The sequence below is a fragment of the Oenanthe melanoleuca genome, chromosome 4, assembly GCF_029582105.1.
Source record: "Oenanthe melanoleuca isolate GR-GAL-2019-014 chromosome 4, OMel1.0, whole genome shotgun sequence".
Classification (NCBI taxonomy): Eukaryota; Metazoa; Chordata; class Aves; order Passeriformes; family Muscicapidae; genus Oenanthe; species Oenanthe melanoleuca.
Window position 1 is genome coordinate 6360637 of NC_079337.1, and position 13121 is coordinate 6373757.

At 43.4% G+C, this 13121-nt stretch overlaps 2 protein-coding genes across 8 annotated transcripts in view; one reads left to right on the forward strand and one right to left on the reverse strand.

The window, feature by feature from the left end:
• The window catches only part of JADE1 (jade family PHD finger 1), a 104621-nt gene extending 95719 nt beyond the window's left edge, over window positions 1-8902 (forward strand). For 6 of the 7 annotated variants that reach the window (XM_056489091.1, XM_056489087.1, XM_056489088.1 and 3 more), the window contains exons 8-11: window positions 234-350; window positions 2599-3129; window positions 4677-4794; window positions 5310-8902. In XM_056489091.1, coding sequence (XP_056345066.1) covers window positions 234-350; window positions 2599-3129; window positions 4677-4794; window positions 5310-6211 — 1668 coding nt within the window. In that variant the 3' untranslated portion in view covers window positions 6212-8902. The remainder of the gene's footprint in view (window positions 1-233; window positions 351-2598; window positions 3130-4676; window positions 4795-5309) is intronic. The other variant, XM_056489092.1, reaches the window with a different exon arrangement.
• A 2285-nt stretch (window positions 8903-11187) lies between these two features.
• SCLT1 (sodium channel and clathrin linker 1) overlaps window positions 11188-13121 on the reverse strand; it is a 28168-nt gene continuing 26234 nt past the window's right edge. The window contains exon 21 of the mRNA XM_056489095.1: window positions 11188-11444. Within this exon, the coding sequence (XP_056345070.1) occupies window positions 11382-11444 (63 nt within the window). The 3' untranslated portion in view covers window positions 11188-11381. The remainder of the gene's footprint in view (window positions 11445-13121) is intronic.

A 13121-nucleotide genomic window follows, 5' to 3' on the forward strand; every position in this document is an offset into this window, starting at 1 on the left:
GCTGTATGATAATCTTAAATTGGTGGGCTTCACCTTGAAACTAATTTTTTTGTTCACAAAGTGAGAAACTTTTTTTTTAAAAGAATTTTAGATCCTTATAAACTGAGGAATTTGGGACACACTAAGTTGAATATACCCACAAGGAATTTGACTTCTTTAATAAAATACAATTGTTTTTCTTTTTGGTTAACACGGTCATAGTCACTCCAATTTTTTGATCATTTTTCTCTTAGGTGAGCATCGGAAGCCCCGAAAAAATGGAGCCCATCACAAAAGTTTCCCACATTCCCAGCAGTAGGTGGGCACTGGTGTGCAGCCTTTGTAATGAAAAAGTTGGAGCTTCTATACAGGTAATTTAACCATAAAAATAGCCATGTGTTTTCTTTTGTCAGGTTTTAGTAGATAGGAAAATGTGTTACTGGTTGTTACTATGGACTTAACTGAGCTGGTCTGCACAGAGCATTCTAGACTGGGCAGTGTTGTTTCACATGCATATTTATGTTGGGTTGTTAGCTGTAAGGCACCTCTAGATTCTTTAGAGTGGAAAACCACTCAGAAATGTTAAATAATCCTTTTAAGAAAAAAATTAAAATCTAGAAATACAGAGAAAACATATTACCAAACCTCAAGACACTGGGACAGCAGACAAGACTTTGTTCTCCTTTACCTGAGAATAAATGATGAGGGAATGTAAGGACAGGTGACCCATTTGGGGCAGTGTTGTTCTTGTGTAGAAAAAGAGAGTAAGACATGGCTTAGCATTGTGGTGATGCTCCTTATCCTCAGAGCACTTCCAGCAGCAAAGCAATCCTCGGGAAGCTCCCTGAGACAGAGAGGAATGATACTACAGTCTCATAAGGGGGCTGAAGTATCTGAAGCTAGCCTGGTGTTACAGGATCCATGGTGGACAGACTGTCAACATTAAGACACAAAAATTGCTCAAGTCCTACACTACTTTGAAATTAGTTTATGTCCATTTCCCTTTTCTCTTCTGCCCCAAGTTATTTGATTGAGGCTGCCAGGAAAAGCTGTAAACCAGCAATGCAGCAGTAGTTCCAGTGAAACCTATCACAGTCCACTTCTATGTGAGGAATGTATGAAATAATAAGTGTTAACTACAGAAAATAAATCTGTCCACAGCATATAAATTTGCAACCATAATCCCTCCTTGCAGAGCCATCCCCTTCCTCTTGGCTGCTGTTACATAGCTGAAGCTGTTTTTGTCTGTTCTCCAGGCCACCTTCTGATATAAGCACAACAATTAGGAAAAGTGGCAGCTGGAAGTGTGTGTCAGGCTGGTCAGGGAGCAGCTGCAATAAGCTGGGAAAAACAAGACTGCATATTCCCCCAGGTTCAGCCGATTTCCTCCCGGTGAGACAGGCTTTCCCCTCTTCTCCCCATAAAACATGAGCTGCAGTAAGGGCTAGTTATGGCTAAAGCATTTCTCTGTACTTCCCAGTGTTCCAGTTGGGATGCTCCTGGCCAGTTTTTTGGTAGGAGAGGAAAGGGCAAAAGATGCTTTGGTATTTCTGAATTCCTTTTATATGTTGCTTTTATTAAGGACTGCTCATTTGAAACCTGTGCAGTTTAAGCCCTACCATACCTTTATAAGCCATCTGGCTGCTGAGTCAACCTGAGCAGGAAAACCCAGAGGAGAGTGAGATTTGGCTCCTGTACAAAGCACTGTATAAACATCCCAGTGCACTGTGTTCCTTTTTCAGGGTCAGTGGCTTGAGTTAAGCATAGTTTTGTTTCCTAGTTAGAAGCACTAATGCTCATTTCCACTTTAAATCCTGCTCACCAGAGGTGTGAGTGGGTCCAAACACATATGTATGTGTGCTTGTGTATATATACATATTTATTGGTATTTAAGCCTTTCAGCTGATGGTTGGTGGTATATATGATAGCATTTTGCAAAAGGAAATTAGATGTAATGGAAATGAAGTGCTAATCTGGCTGAACTAGTGCCCATCACTCTATGATGGCTGGGTTCACTGGGTAGGAAGAAAAATTACAATATTTGAATTTCCTGTTCTCCTCCTCTCCAAGGTGAAGAGAAGGCTGTACTCAGTGAAGTAATAGTTGACAGCAATTTAATATTTGACATTATAAAATTGGGATAATGGGGGGAAAAATTCCCTCTGGTTGAGGCCTTTTGGATAGCATGGGTCCAGGTGCTGGGAAAGACTTGACTTGAATTAAGTCTCAGACTAGCCTGGAGCCACCACAATGTACTTTTACCCCTGGTGCTGGCACAGTCCAAAGGGGGAACACTTTACTTTGGGTAACAGTGCTGTACACAAGTGGCTCTGGTGTCAGTAGGAATGTTCCTCTTGTGGTTTTCTGTGCATGGAACAGTGTGGTGGGACTGGAGAGGGGGTAAACACTCCTGTCCCTCTGGGCCACTTGATCCTTGCCTGGCCTGAAAGCACTAAGTCATAACCCTAATTAAAGAGAGCAAGGAAGTACATGCAGCTTGAAGCAGAGTACAGTGACAGGCTTCTTCTTCCAAAGCAGCCCTGACTCCTCCAGTAGTTTTAGGCAGAGCAGCTTCTTAACTGCATGTTTATTTGGTTAATTGTAATTTGTTTTCTTTAGTGTTCAGTGAAAAACTGCAGAACAGCCTTTCACGTCACGTGCGCGTTTGACCGCGGCTTGGAGATGAAGACCATCTTGGCAGAGAACGACGAGGTGAAGTTCAAGTCCTACTGTCCCAAGCACAGCTCCACCAAGAAAGCAGATACTGAGACACTGAGTGAAAGCCCAGGTCAGGAGAACAGCAACGGGATTCAGGACACCTCTCTTCCTGCCCACATGGACCCTTTCCACAGCATGGATCAAAACCAGGAGGAGGCCCACAGGGTCAGCCTCCGCAAGCAAAAGCTGCAGCAGCTGGAGGACGAGTTCTACACGTTTGTTGAGTCTTTGGAAGTGGCCAAAGTGCTGCGGCTGCCTGAGGAGCCAGTGGAATTCCTTTACCAGTACTGGAAACTGAAGAGGAAATCCAATTTCAATAAGCCTTTGATTACCCCAAAGAAGGATGAGGAGGACAATCTGGCTAAACGGGAGCAGGATGTTCTGTTCAGGAGGCTGCAGCTTTTCACACACCTCCGGCAGGACCTGGAGCGGGTAAGCCCTGGCACTGCCTGTGCTAGCCAGTTGGGCAGGTTCCCGAGCTGCAGCTCAGCTCAGAGCTGTGCTGTCAAGCCAAGACCATTAACACTAAATTTCTCCAGGGCACAGCAATTGCCCTTTGCACACAGAGGTCAGTCACAGGGCCAGCAGGTCTTGGTGTGTAGCATTCAATCACCTGCAACCGGACTGTCGTGTTTTTGCTTGTGCTTTTTTACTGATTAACCCTGATGGCTGTGGACTGTACTGCAGCCCCCAGCTGAAGCCTTTTCAGCCTTTAAGGGCTTTCCATGCTCCTTTTTATCTGGTGAAAAGGATGATGAAGCTTACCTTGATTTGCAGCAGGTCTGGTTTTCATTGGCATACCAGGTTGATGTTTCTCTGGACTATCTGTGTGGGTTTGGGAGATAAATTCATTTTAGAGATTCATTTAGGTTTTGAATGTTTGAAGAAAATTTCAGTAGGATCAGTTTGGTGTTTCAATAAGTACATCTGATCCTGAATTCTTTTCTTTTTGGGTTAATTTAAGGGCTCTTAGAGCCAGAAAGAACACTGAAATTAGTTTTTCATGTTTCTACAGCACATGGCTCATGTAGGCCATGGATGAAAGCTGGCTCAGGAGGTCTTACCTCAGTAACCTGTAGGTGAATCAGAGCCTTTCTTTCATAAAACTGTCTAATCTTTAAATCAGGACAGCAGGTTCTCATGGATGTACTGCATCCTTTGTAAAGGATCCTGGTGCCTAATTACTCTTATAATGAATTGCTGTAGTTTTTCTTTTGATTTTTCTCCTAGTTTCAACTTCAGCCCATGGTCCTTCTGTAACTGTTCTGATGGTCCAGATCTTAGCTGTTACCTGGGATCTTTTCTTCCTGTTCCATTTGCTCAAGCTTTCTTGTTGTCATCTCTTTGATCAGCTTAATAATTAGAGTTTGTAACTATGTTCCCTGGATCTTAAATTATTCTCTGTGTATCCTTTCCATTCCTAAATGTGATGTCAAAACAGGATACATGATTTTAGTAATATTTTTAACATTTTACTACTCTGTTCCCACTGACTGTACATTCCAGGTTATTTGGATTTTTAAAAAGGAACCTTTGCAAAAACAAACACACTTGTTACATTTCTCCAGATCAGTCTACAAGGTTATAATTCACAGGGCACCACCTTGTACTGAGAGAGGAGCCTTGGAATCATCCACCTGTGATGTGGTGGTGATCAGTCTCTGTGATTCCCTCATCTGGGAAGTATTTAATACTGAGTATATTCAAGGATGTCCAACATTTTTGTGTGTGTGTGACTCAGGTGTTTGTAGAAGTTACCTCTGTGCTGTGGTTCTCCAGATCTGATGGAATAATCTGTCAATTAAACTGCCTGTCAATTCAGCATTCTGTTCTAGAAGAATTGTGTTGAAGGTGGTTAAATTAACTAGTGACTTGTTTAAATGGTGTGTGGTACTCCAGCTGAATTAATTCAAAGTGCAGATAGGGCAGTATCCTAGGAATACAATTCCTATAAAACCCATCCTCTTGCTGTCTTCCAGGTGCGTAACCTCACTTACATGGTGACACGGAGAGAAAAAATCAAGAGATCTGTTTGCAAAGTTCAGGAACAGATATTTAACAGCTACACAAAGCAGCTGGAACAAGAAAGAGTTTCAGGTAGGCCTTAGTGTTCCCTTCCTCATGTAAGACCACAGGGACAAGGTTTGCTTACAGGCTGTGAAGGACAAACAGTGCCTCATTTGTTCTAATTTCATTCCTCAGAAAGATGAATACCTTAAAAGTTACTGCAGTGGCCAGATTATCCTTTAACTGTTGAGTAATTAATAAACCATATTTTAGATGGCATCAGTGAGATCCACTTGCTGGTTGCTTTTTGCCTCTGTCTCTGAGGAGTGTCTTTGTCTTCGTGGACAGAGTAGTGCTAGGACTTGTGTTTGCTACAAGTGTAATTAGGTGCAGGTACAGGAAAACAAAACCACAGCAGCAGGATGTTGTGAAACCGTGACACAGCCACAGAGTTGTGACCAGAGAGTGCAGGACAGGCAGCCAGATACCCAGTTCTGACGTGAGCATGTCAAGCAGGAGGAGCAGATTTAAAACAGGTACATTGCAAACTGGTATTTGCACAGCTGTGGGACTGCTTGACTTGAATGTAGTTTGCTTCCATGCAGGTGTGCCTTCCTCATTCTCCTCCATGGAAAACACAGTGTTGTTCAACAGCCCGTCGCTGGGCCCCAACGCCCCCAAGATCGAGGACCTGAAGTGGCATTCTGCGTTCTTCAGGAAGCAGATGGGCACATCTCTGGCCCACTCCTTGAAAAAACCGCACAAGAGAGACAGGGTAAGGGACAGGTCTGGCAACGACAGCAAATCCCTGCTGGGGCAGCCCAGCCCCAGGGAAGGAGGCGCAGCTCCAGGCAGCTTCCTAAATTTTGACAAGACCTTTGCTGAGACACGGATTGTATCGGCACAGCAGAAAAACGGCGTTGTTATACCAGAGCACAGGAAAAGAAGAGACAATCGCCCACAGTGTGAGGTGGCGAAGGCAGAGCTGAAGGAAAAGACTTCTAAACACACCCACAAACTGCTGAGACCCACAGAACTCTCTCAGAGGCAACTGGAAAACAAAAGGGCTGTGAACCACTCCGGTGGTAGGTCAGCGCCTGGCACTCGGAGGGATATAGTGCCTAAATGTAACGGGGGTCTGGTCAAAGTAAACTCTAATCAGTCAGTCGTTAAAGTGCCTACCGCACCCACGAGCCCAGGGAAAAACTGGGGCGGATTCCGAATTCCAAAGAAGGGGGAGAGGCAGCAGCAGGGGGAGAGCCTGGAGGAGGCCTGCCGCCAGAACTCCGGCTACCCCTACCTGGGCGTGGGCAGAGTTGCAGCGAAGGAGAGGACAAAAAGCAAGTTAAAGCCTGACAGTGAGAACGATGGGTACGTCCCCGACGCTGAAATGAGCGACTCGGAGACGGAAGTGGCCGAAAAGAAGTGCAGGCAGCAGAGGCTCAGTCCAAACAGCAGCATCGGCAGGAGGACGGACATTATTCGGAGGAGCATCCTGGCCACCTGACCACACACAGGCACGGGGCAGTAGAGTCACTGCCTACAAGCCAACTTCACCTTACTCATCAGTGTGAGAGAGGAGCATTCTTAGAGCTACAGACCGACAAACCGAAAGCCCATTTTTTTCTGAGTTGTATAAATATGTTTACATGCACTTAAAGCTGTTTTAAGCGCTTTGGTTTTGTTTTTTTTTTTCTTTTTTTTTTTTTCTTTTTTTTCTTTTTTTTCCTCTGCCCCATCCACACCACTTCACCCTCCCCATTTCTGTGAGAAGTTTGAGTCTCCCTTATTTGCAACTTTCCTGAGTAAGCAGAAAAGTGACATCGCTACTAAAACAGGAGTTGAGATGCACACAACTCACAAAAATCTCTTAAAAGGAGCTAGAGTGGGTAGGAGAAATCAGGCTGTGTTCATCCCTTCTAGCTAAAAGGCACTGAAAATTTTACTTGCTTCCCCTGACTTCTGGAAAAGCACAAGCTCTTAATTTAACTGGTGTGTATTGAATGGAAGATGGTTGTTAGACCATGCTGCACTGCACTGGTAAATCCCATTACAACTGCTCCCTGTCCCTGGGCAGGGGCAGCTCTTTCTCCTCTCTTTGCATAATGTGTTGTGTTCAGTTTGAGCACAGGTGGCAGCTCAAACCCCTCCCTATGCTCCAGAGTTTACATGTAAATGATGACCAGGCACAGCCACGACGTTGCACTGGAGGAGGAAGAAGGGATAGGGCAGGGCTTTGAAAGATTGGGACTGACACAAAGGATGTTCCCAAATGGCTCAGTTCTGAGCAAGGGGCAGGTTTGGGGGTTCCAGCACTGCATGGACTAACCTGTCATCCATAGTCAGGCACCTGCCTTTGGGAGTGTGATGACAATTCCAGACAGAAGTTTTCAATGGCACTAGGCAGGAGGATTTCCCAAAGGCCACCACAGATGCACTAATGATACGTCCTGGGAGAGTCAGGCTTGTGACACTAAAAGGTTGCTTTAAATGGACACGAATATATATTTTTAAATAGGGTAAAATGCAAAGGCAATACATTGTGATTAGCTCTTTACAGTCAAACAAAGAAAAAACTATTTCATTCTATTAAGGACTAGATTTGATGGAAGAGGGAACTCATATTCTGATTGTGTACTTTTTTTAATAATTGCAAGTGGCAATAATGAGTAAGTTGTGAGCAATAATATGAACAGGTTGTGAGGATACTGTTCTGTACCAAGTGGAGCACACACACTGCAGTGGAGCATTAGGACTCTGTACTTTTTGGAATCTTTCCACAGATGTAGAAGAGGTAGGTACTGGTGAGGAAGTATTAGCAGAAATGTGTTAACAGAGAGACAGGCAGGAGAAGAACCTCCTTCTCCTCCCCCTTCCCACTCCCAGCCTGCTGTTATGGCATCCACTCACCTTGGACTGCCTGACCCTTGCCTCCCAAGGAGGGAACACTGACAACACAGAATTCCTCAGCCATAGGACTGAGGCTTCAGTCAGGAAATAAAAAAGGCTTAACACCCTGTCTTGCTATGCAAGTTAACATTATCAATTGAATATTTCACCAGAATGCATCCCTATTTTAAAACTCAGAAGTATTAACCTTTTGAGGAAGGAGAATTTTATGTAAGATGTTACACTTTCAAAATCCTGTTGCTGGTCCCAAGAAGTCAGAGTAATTACATGACTTAGAGGTGAAAGTCAGGCAGGGCACTGGTGATTGAGGTTACATTGTCACACTTGGGATGTGTTCAAAGTATAAACAGCAGAGAGAAAGGAAGACAGCAGACAAAAGGAAAAAGCCGAGAAGTTCTACTCAACATCTAGCAACAACATTCTCCAGACAGGCACTGGTATTTTCCATAAGAAAGAAGCTCATGACTACACACAGGAATTGTCAAGCCATAGATGGAATACCCTAAATTTGGATTCTGAGTAAACCTTTGACCTCACACCCCTTGGACAGAGGTACCTGTTAATTTGCACTATATTATGAACACTAACGTTGTGCAGAGTGAATGCCTTAGCTGCTTTGTCCCCTGGCACTGAGGACAAAAAGCTTTGTGAGGTTTCCAGTGGAACTGATCCCAAACCAAAAAGGCTGCGGTACGACCAGCTCTGTAGGTTAGTTTTGTCCCTGTGCTTAGCCCTCAGCAGGAGGTGTTGTAGGTACTGCAGTGACAAACCCACCCCTGTGTGTTTTACTGGGATTTGCTGGATTTCTGTTTCCAAGCGTGACCTTTCCTTGTGCTGACTGACCAAGAGATCTTTGATATGATCCGTGTGTTCTGTCCAACTGTAGGTAGTTAAACGTCTGTAGAGTTGCCTGGAATGCCATTTGTTAGGTTCTAAACTCACACAGATCTAAATGAAGGGTTCATGTTGTGTACAAATCTTGATTTCAGAAGTTTGAGACAATTGTGATGACATTTGTAAAACTTGTACAGATTTTTCACTATGTGCCTAGCTTTGGTGTCCATTCAGCTGAAATTAATTAAAACAAAAGGTGCATGAAGAAAAACAGAAATAAAGTATATGTAGAGATGACTATTTTATATTACATGGCCCAATCCTGTATTTATTTTCTCCCTTTTTTGAAGTATTTCTAAAGACCTAGTTGAAACAGCTGTATTTTTTGTTAAAATATTCCGTAGAATTGTGCCTTTTGTCCGTATGTGAATAAATGCTGTACATTTTTGCAGTATCCTTGCCAGCAGTGGTTCAGACCTCCCCATATTTGTATTTGGGTTCTTTCAAGAACACTTCACTGCAATGATCTGAACAGCTTTCATGGATTAGTACAGGTATCACCATGCACACTGCAGCAGCAAGATTTTGTACATTTTTAAGGCTTTTTTAGAACTGCTTGTTACTGACAGCTGTGCCCATCCCATCAACAGCACACTGTGTGGTTTTCCCCTTGGCATCCTCAAAGAGATGCTACTTACCTCAAAACATTTACATCTGTAGGCAGAGGATGTCCTTTGCAAAGTCCATGATCTCTGTACATGTTGCAATGGAAAAGGAACATGAGGTTTGAACCCATGAATCTTTGGGATAATTAGGCTGAAAGTTCATTGACACACTGAACTGGCTGGAGTCAAGCACTACTGGGAGATTTGCTTCTACAGCAGGATTTCCAGGAGATGAGGGTTCCTCTAAACTCCAGATGCAGAAATATGGAATGGACTTGGAACCGAGCAGGAAAAGGACCAGGCTGTGAAAGCACACACTGAGCAATCCCTCTTGAAAAAACCACATCTCCCAATTTGGGAGCAGCCTCCTCTGGCTACCCCAGGATAATGAAAGGAGCTGGTGGTGTATAATGAGCTCCATGTGACCATTTTCCTGATGGTGGTGCCATGAGGCAGACCAGGATGGAAACCTTTTCCTTTCCTGTGTCATCAGCTGGAATTGCTCTCCTGCCCCTTCCCTTCACTGGGAGGTGCTGCAGTTCCTGTTCTGGCAGACAACCTCCACATGGGAGCTGCACCCCAAGGGGAAATGAACATACCCATTGTTAACAGGGAAGCATGCAGGGGCCCTCCTGTGCCTCCAGGAACAAATACACAAATACTGAGAAACTGCCTGCCCCTTCCAGCCAGGCTTCACTTCACAGCCAGAGCCTGCCTTGGAGGAGTGAAGGGGATTAATGGCTCACACAAAATCTTCCAGGTGGCCTGTCATCATCTCAGCTGTGCATTATGCAAATGGAAACAAGGTGCCTGGTACTTGCCTGCCTCTATATCACACTGCTGATTGATGAAAATCTCACCCAAACAGACACCTGGAGCTTCTGAGAAATGTATCCATGTTGTTTTGGAGAATCTTCAACATCCTTTAACCAAAATTGAGATTTAGAGATTGCAGTGGATACACGCATCTATCAAAAAGAAAAAGCAACCACTGTAGGGAACTAGTGGCTTTCCCTGCAGCAAGCAGGAATTGTTTCAGAGGTTGTATCCATCTTCAGGCTAAACCTGAACAGCCAAGATTTCAGGAGGCAGCACAAAGACTTGCTTCCACAGGGGAATCAGCCCAGCTCCATCCTCTAAAATGCAAATTAGGTCCACTGCCATGGACACCCAGGTTTATCAATCCAAATGAGACATTTCGATCAAGCACTGGGCACTACCTATCAGGTCAATGAGAGGTTAGAAACCAGAATTACTCTTCACATTTAAGTGGAAGGACAAGCAACAATGGCAGTTAAGGCCAAGATGTGAACACTTCAAAATCAGTTAAACACCTATATCAAATGCTTGTAATGTATGCTAAAAGAGAAAATGGAGTTCAGCTGTAATTGTAGAATGACAGCTATGACATGTCTCAACTATCCAAAAAGCACCATGGACATGAGGATTCCCACATCCTGGCATGTGTAGAATTAAAACCCACTATTTCAAAAGGCATAAGGGCTGGATGACCTCCTTTGTGCAAATTGAAGTAAGAAAATCGAAGTGCCCAGATACCAAATCAGGGAAGTAGATCAATAGAAAAGCAAGGAATTGTAAAATAATTATAAAATTAATAGTATATTAGGAAGAAAAAACACACCTGCAGAAGATTACAGAACTTACAAATAAGTTGAGTGGCCATAGCAGCATTTTCATTATTACCTGTACCCTGGGGGCATCAAACCAAACCAAACTGAACTCTTTAAACCAGAAGGCAACGGAGGCAGCATGCAGCTTAAACACTGACCATCAAAACAGCAGCTCTTTGACATTCATGCTGTATTGAATCTAATTATAATTCATAAAGGATCTTCAAATTGCTCCCAAGTTACCTGCACTATAAAGAAAAATTAAAGATATTGACTGCACATGAGCAAAGCTGAGATGAATTTCAATACGAGTGTTACCTACTTGCTGTACACAATCTTGTCACAGTTGGAGCTAGTGGATTTTAGACCAAAAAACCATGAATGTGCCACAGCACTGTGTCAGATTTTTTCATTTGCTACATTAAAGGACTTGAATGACAACATTTTGCAGTCTTCTTCCAATCTTTATTTTGCATATAGAAACAGGATCTTCATCCACTCCCCTTCTTACCAGAAGGAACCAGAATCTGTTTCAAGTTTCACAAGCCTTGCTGTGCTCTTGACTGTAGTGCTCCAATATGAAGTTTCTCCAGCAACCCTCCTAACTCCCAACATGGTGTATGATAAAAACACGTCTTTAAATATTTTCCAGGTCCTTCAGGGATACAGCTTTTTTATTCTGTGTAGTTATCAGGCTGAGCTGTAATGAAACACAAGGAAATGACAGATTCTTAATAAATCTTTGTAGGATCAAAGTAACAGTAGCACTTCCATACAGTGTGTCATGACGGAGATGGAACAAGCACAGGCAGTGTGAATTTGGGATGAACAGCAGAATTTACAATGTACTCTGTGGATGACTACTGCTTTTGTCTTATTTCAAATACCAGAGAATACAAGGTGGTAGGTAGCAGGAATACACTTGAAAAGACACGAACAGGATAGATGTTTTAAACTTGTGCAAACATTATCCTGTACATTTGTTTCTTACTGAATAACTATTATTTCAGAATAAGCTAAGATTTACAGTCATTGAACTGACCACAATAAAAGTGTAATTTCTAAGCTCCCTCCTAGTCCAGCTCCAGTATATATTTGATAAAATTTTGCAGTGAAAGTGGATGATGTAATGAGAACACACCAGTCAGAAAGCAGCCCTCAGCCTACAGATAAGGAATAAAGAGAATCATCACTCTGAATCTGATGGAATTAACACATGAACATTCAGCCTTCTGGGGCCTATGAGAGAATAAATACTCAGATTCAGAAGAGGAGACATTCTTGCAGCACTGCTGGAGACCTTTGGCAGGGACAGTGCCAGTATGTGTTTTTTTGGGGTGGAGACAAAAAGGAAAGGGCTTAGCACAGCGGTTCTGAAGTCACTACAGAGCAGCCAGGCCTCTGCAGTAACCTCTGCCACAAGGGCAAGGCAGTTCTGAAGTCTGGCAACAGCATTTGGGCTGCACAACATCAAATCTCTTTGTTATCTTTCAGAGAGAGCCTGGTGAGGTGGAGCTAATTACCAACGTTTTCAGGAGCAGCAAGACCTCTTCCTCTGTGGGCACCGAGGCCATGAGTTTAGTCCCTTGAAATGTGACACAAGCATGTCTGGGTTTTTATGGGAAGACAGCATCTCAGAAGCATTAGAGCTATACAGATCCACATAACAAACAGGAGGTTAAAAAAAAATAATTCCTCTTTCACTGCAGATCTTCAGCAGCTGAATAGACCTTGTCATGACAGAGAGCATTTAGAGCCAGCAACCACAGCTTATGTTATGACAGCTTGGCAGCTATGCCCATTCATTCACTGCTGTTGGGAAAAAAAAAAAAGCCATTTGTCCTAACTGAGCAATTTAGGTCAGCCAAACATTTCCTCTCTGCAGCTCATATGGGGTCACCCACATTAACAAGCTGTAATTTGCAAATGGTTTTCCTAAATCACAGTTAAGAAAAAAAAAAAAAAAAAAAAAAAAAAAGAAAAAGGAGGCACAAAGACCATCTTCACTTAATAGCAGGCCAACTTGAGTAATGGACTTCCTTGGCAAAAAAAATGAATTCAGTGTACAAACCCCCATGGGATTTGCTTCAAGTTGTACAGCTTAAACACTATGGATAAATTGAATACTGAGAGGGATACACTCTCTCTCCTTTACCTTTCCAGTGGCCTGGAAGGAAACAAGCATTTCCTACTCTGTCTGCAGAATTGTTACCATTGCAGGAGCTGCTGCAGCTGTAACACACAGCCAGTGGTACCTGCAGTGGGTGCACTCCAACAGACCTGCTCCATGCAAACAGCAGCTACAGTGGTTTAAGGGTTTTTTTTGTCCTTGCTAACTTGCCTTTCCTAATGCCTGTGCACCTTCATTCACACATTT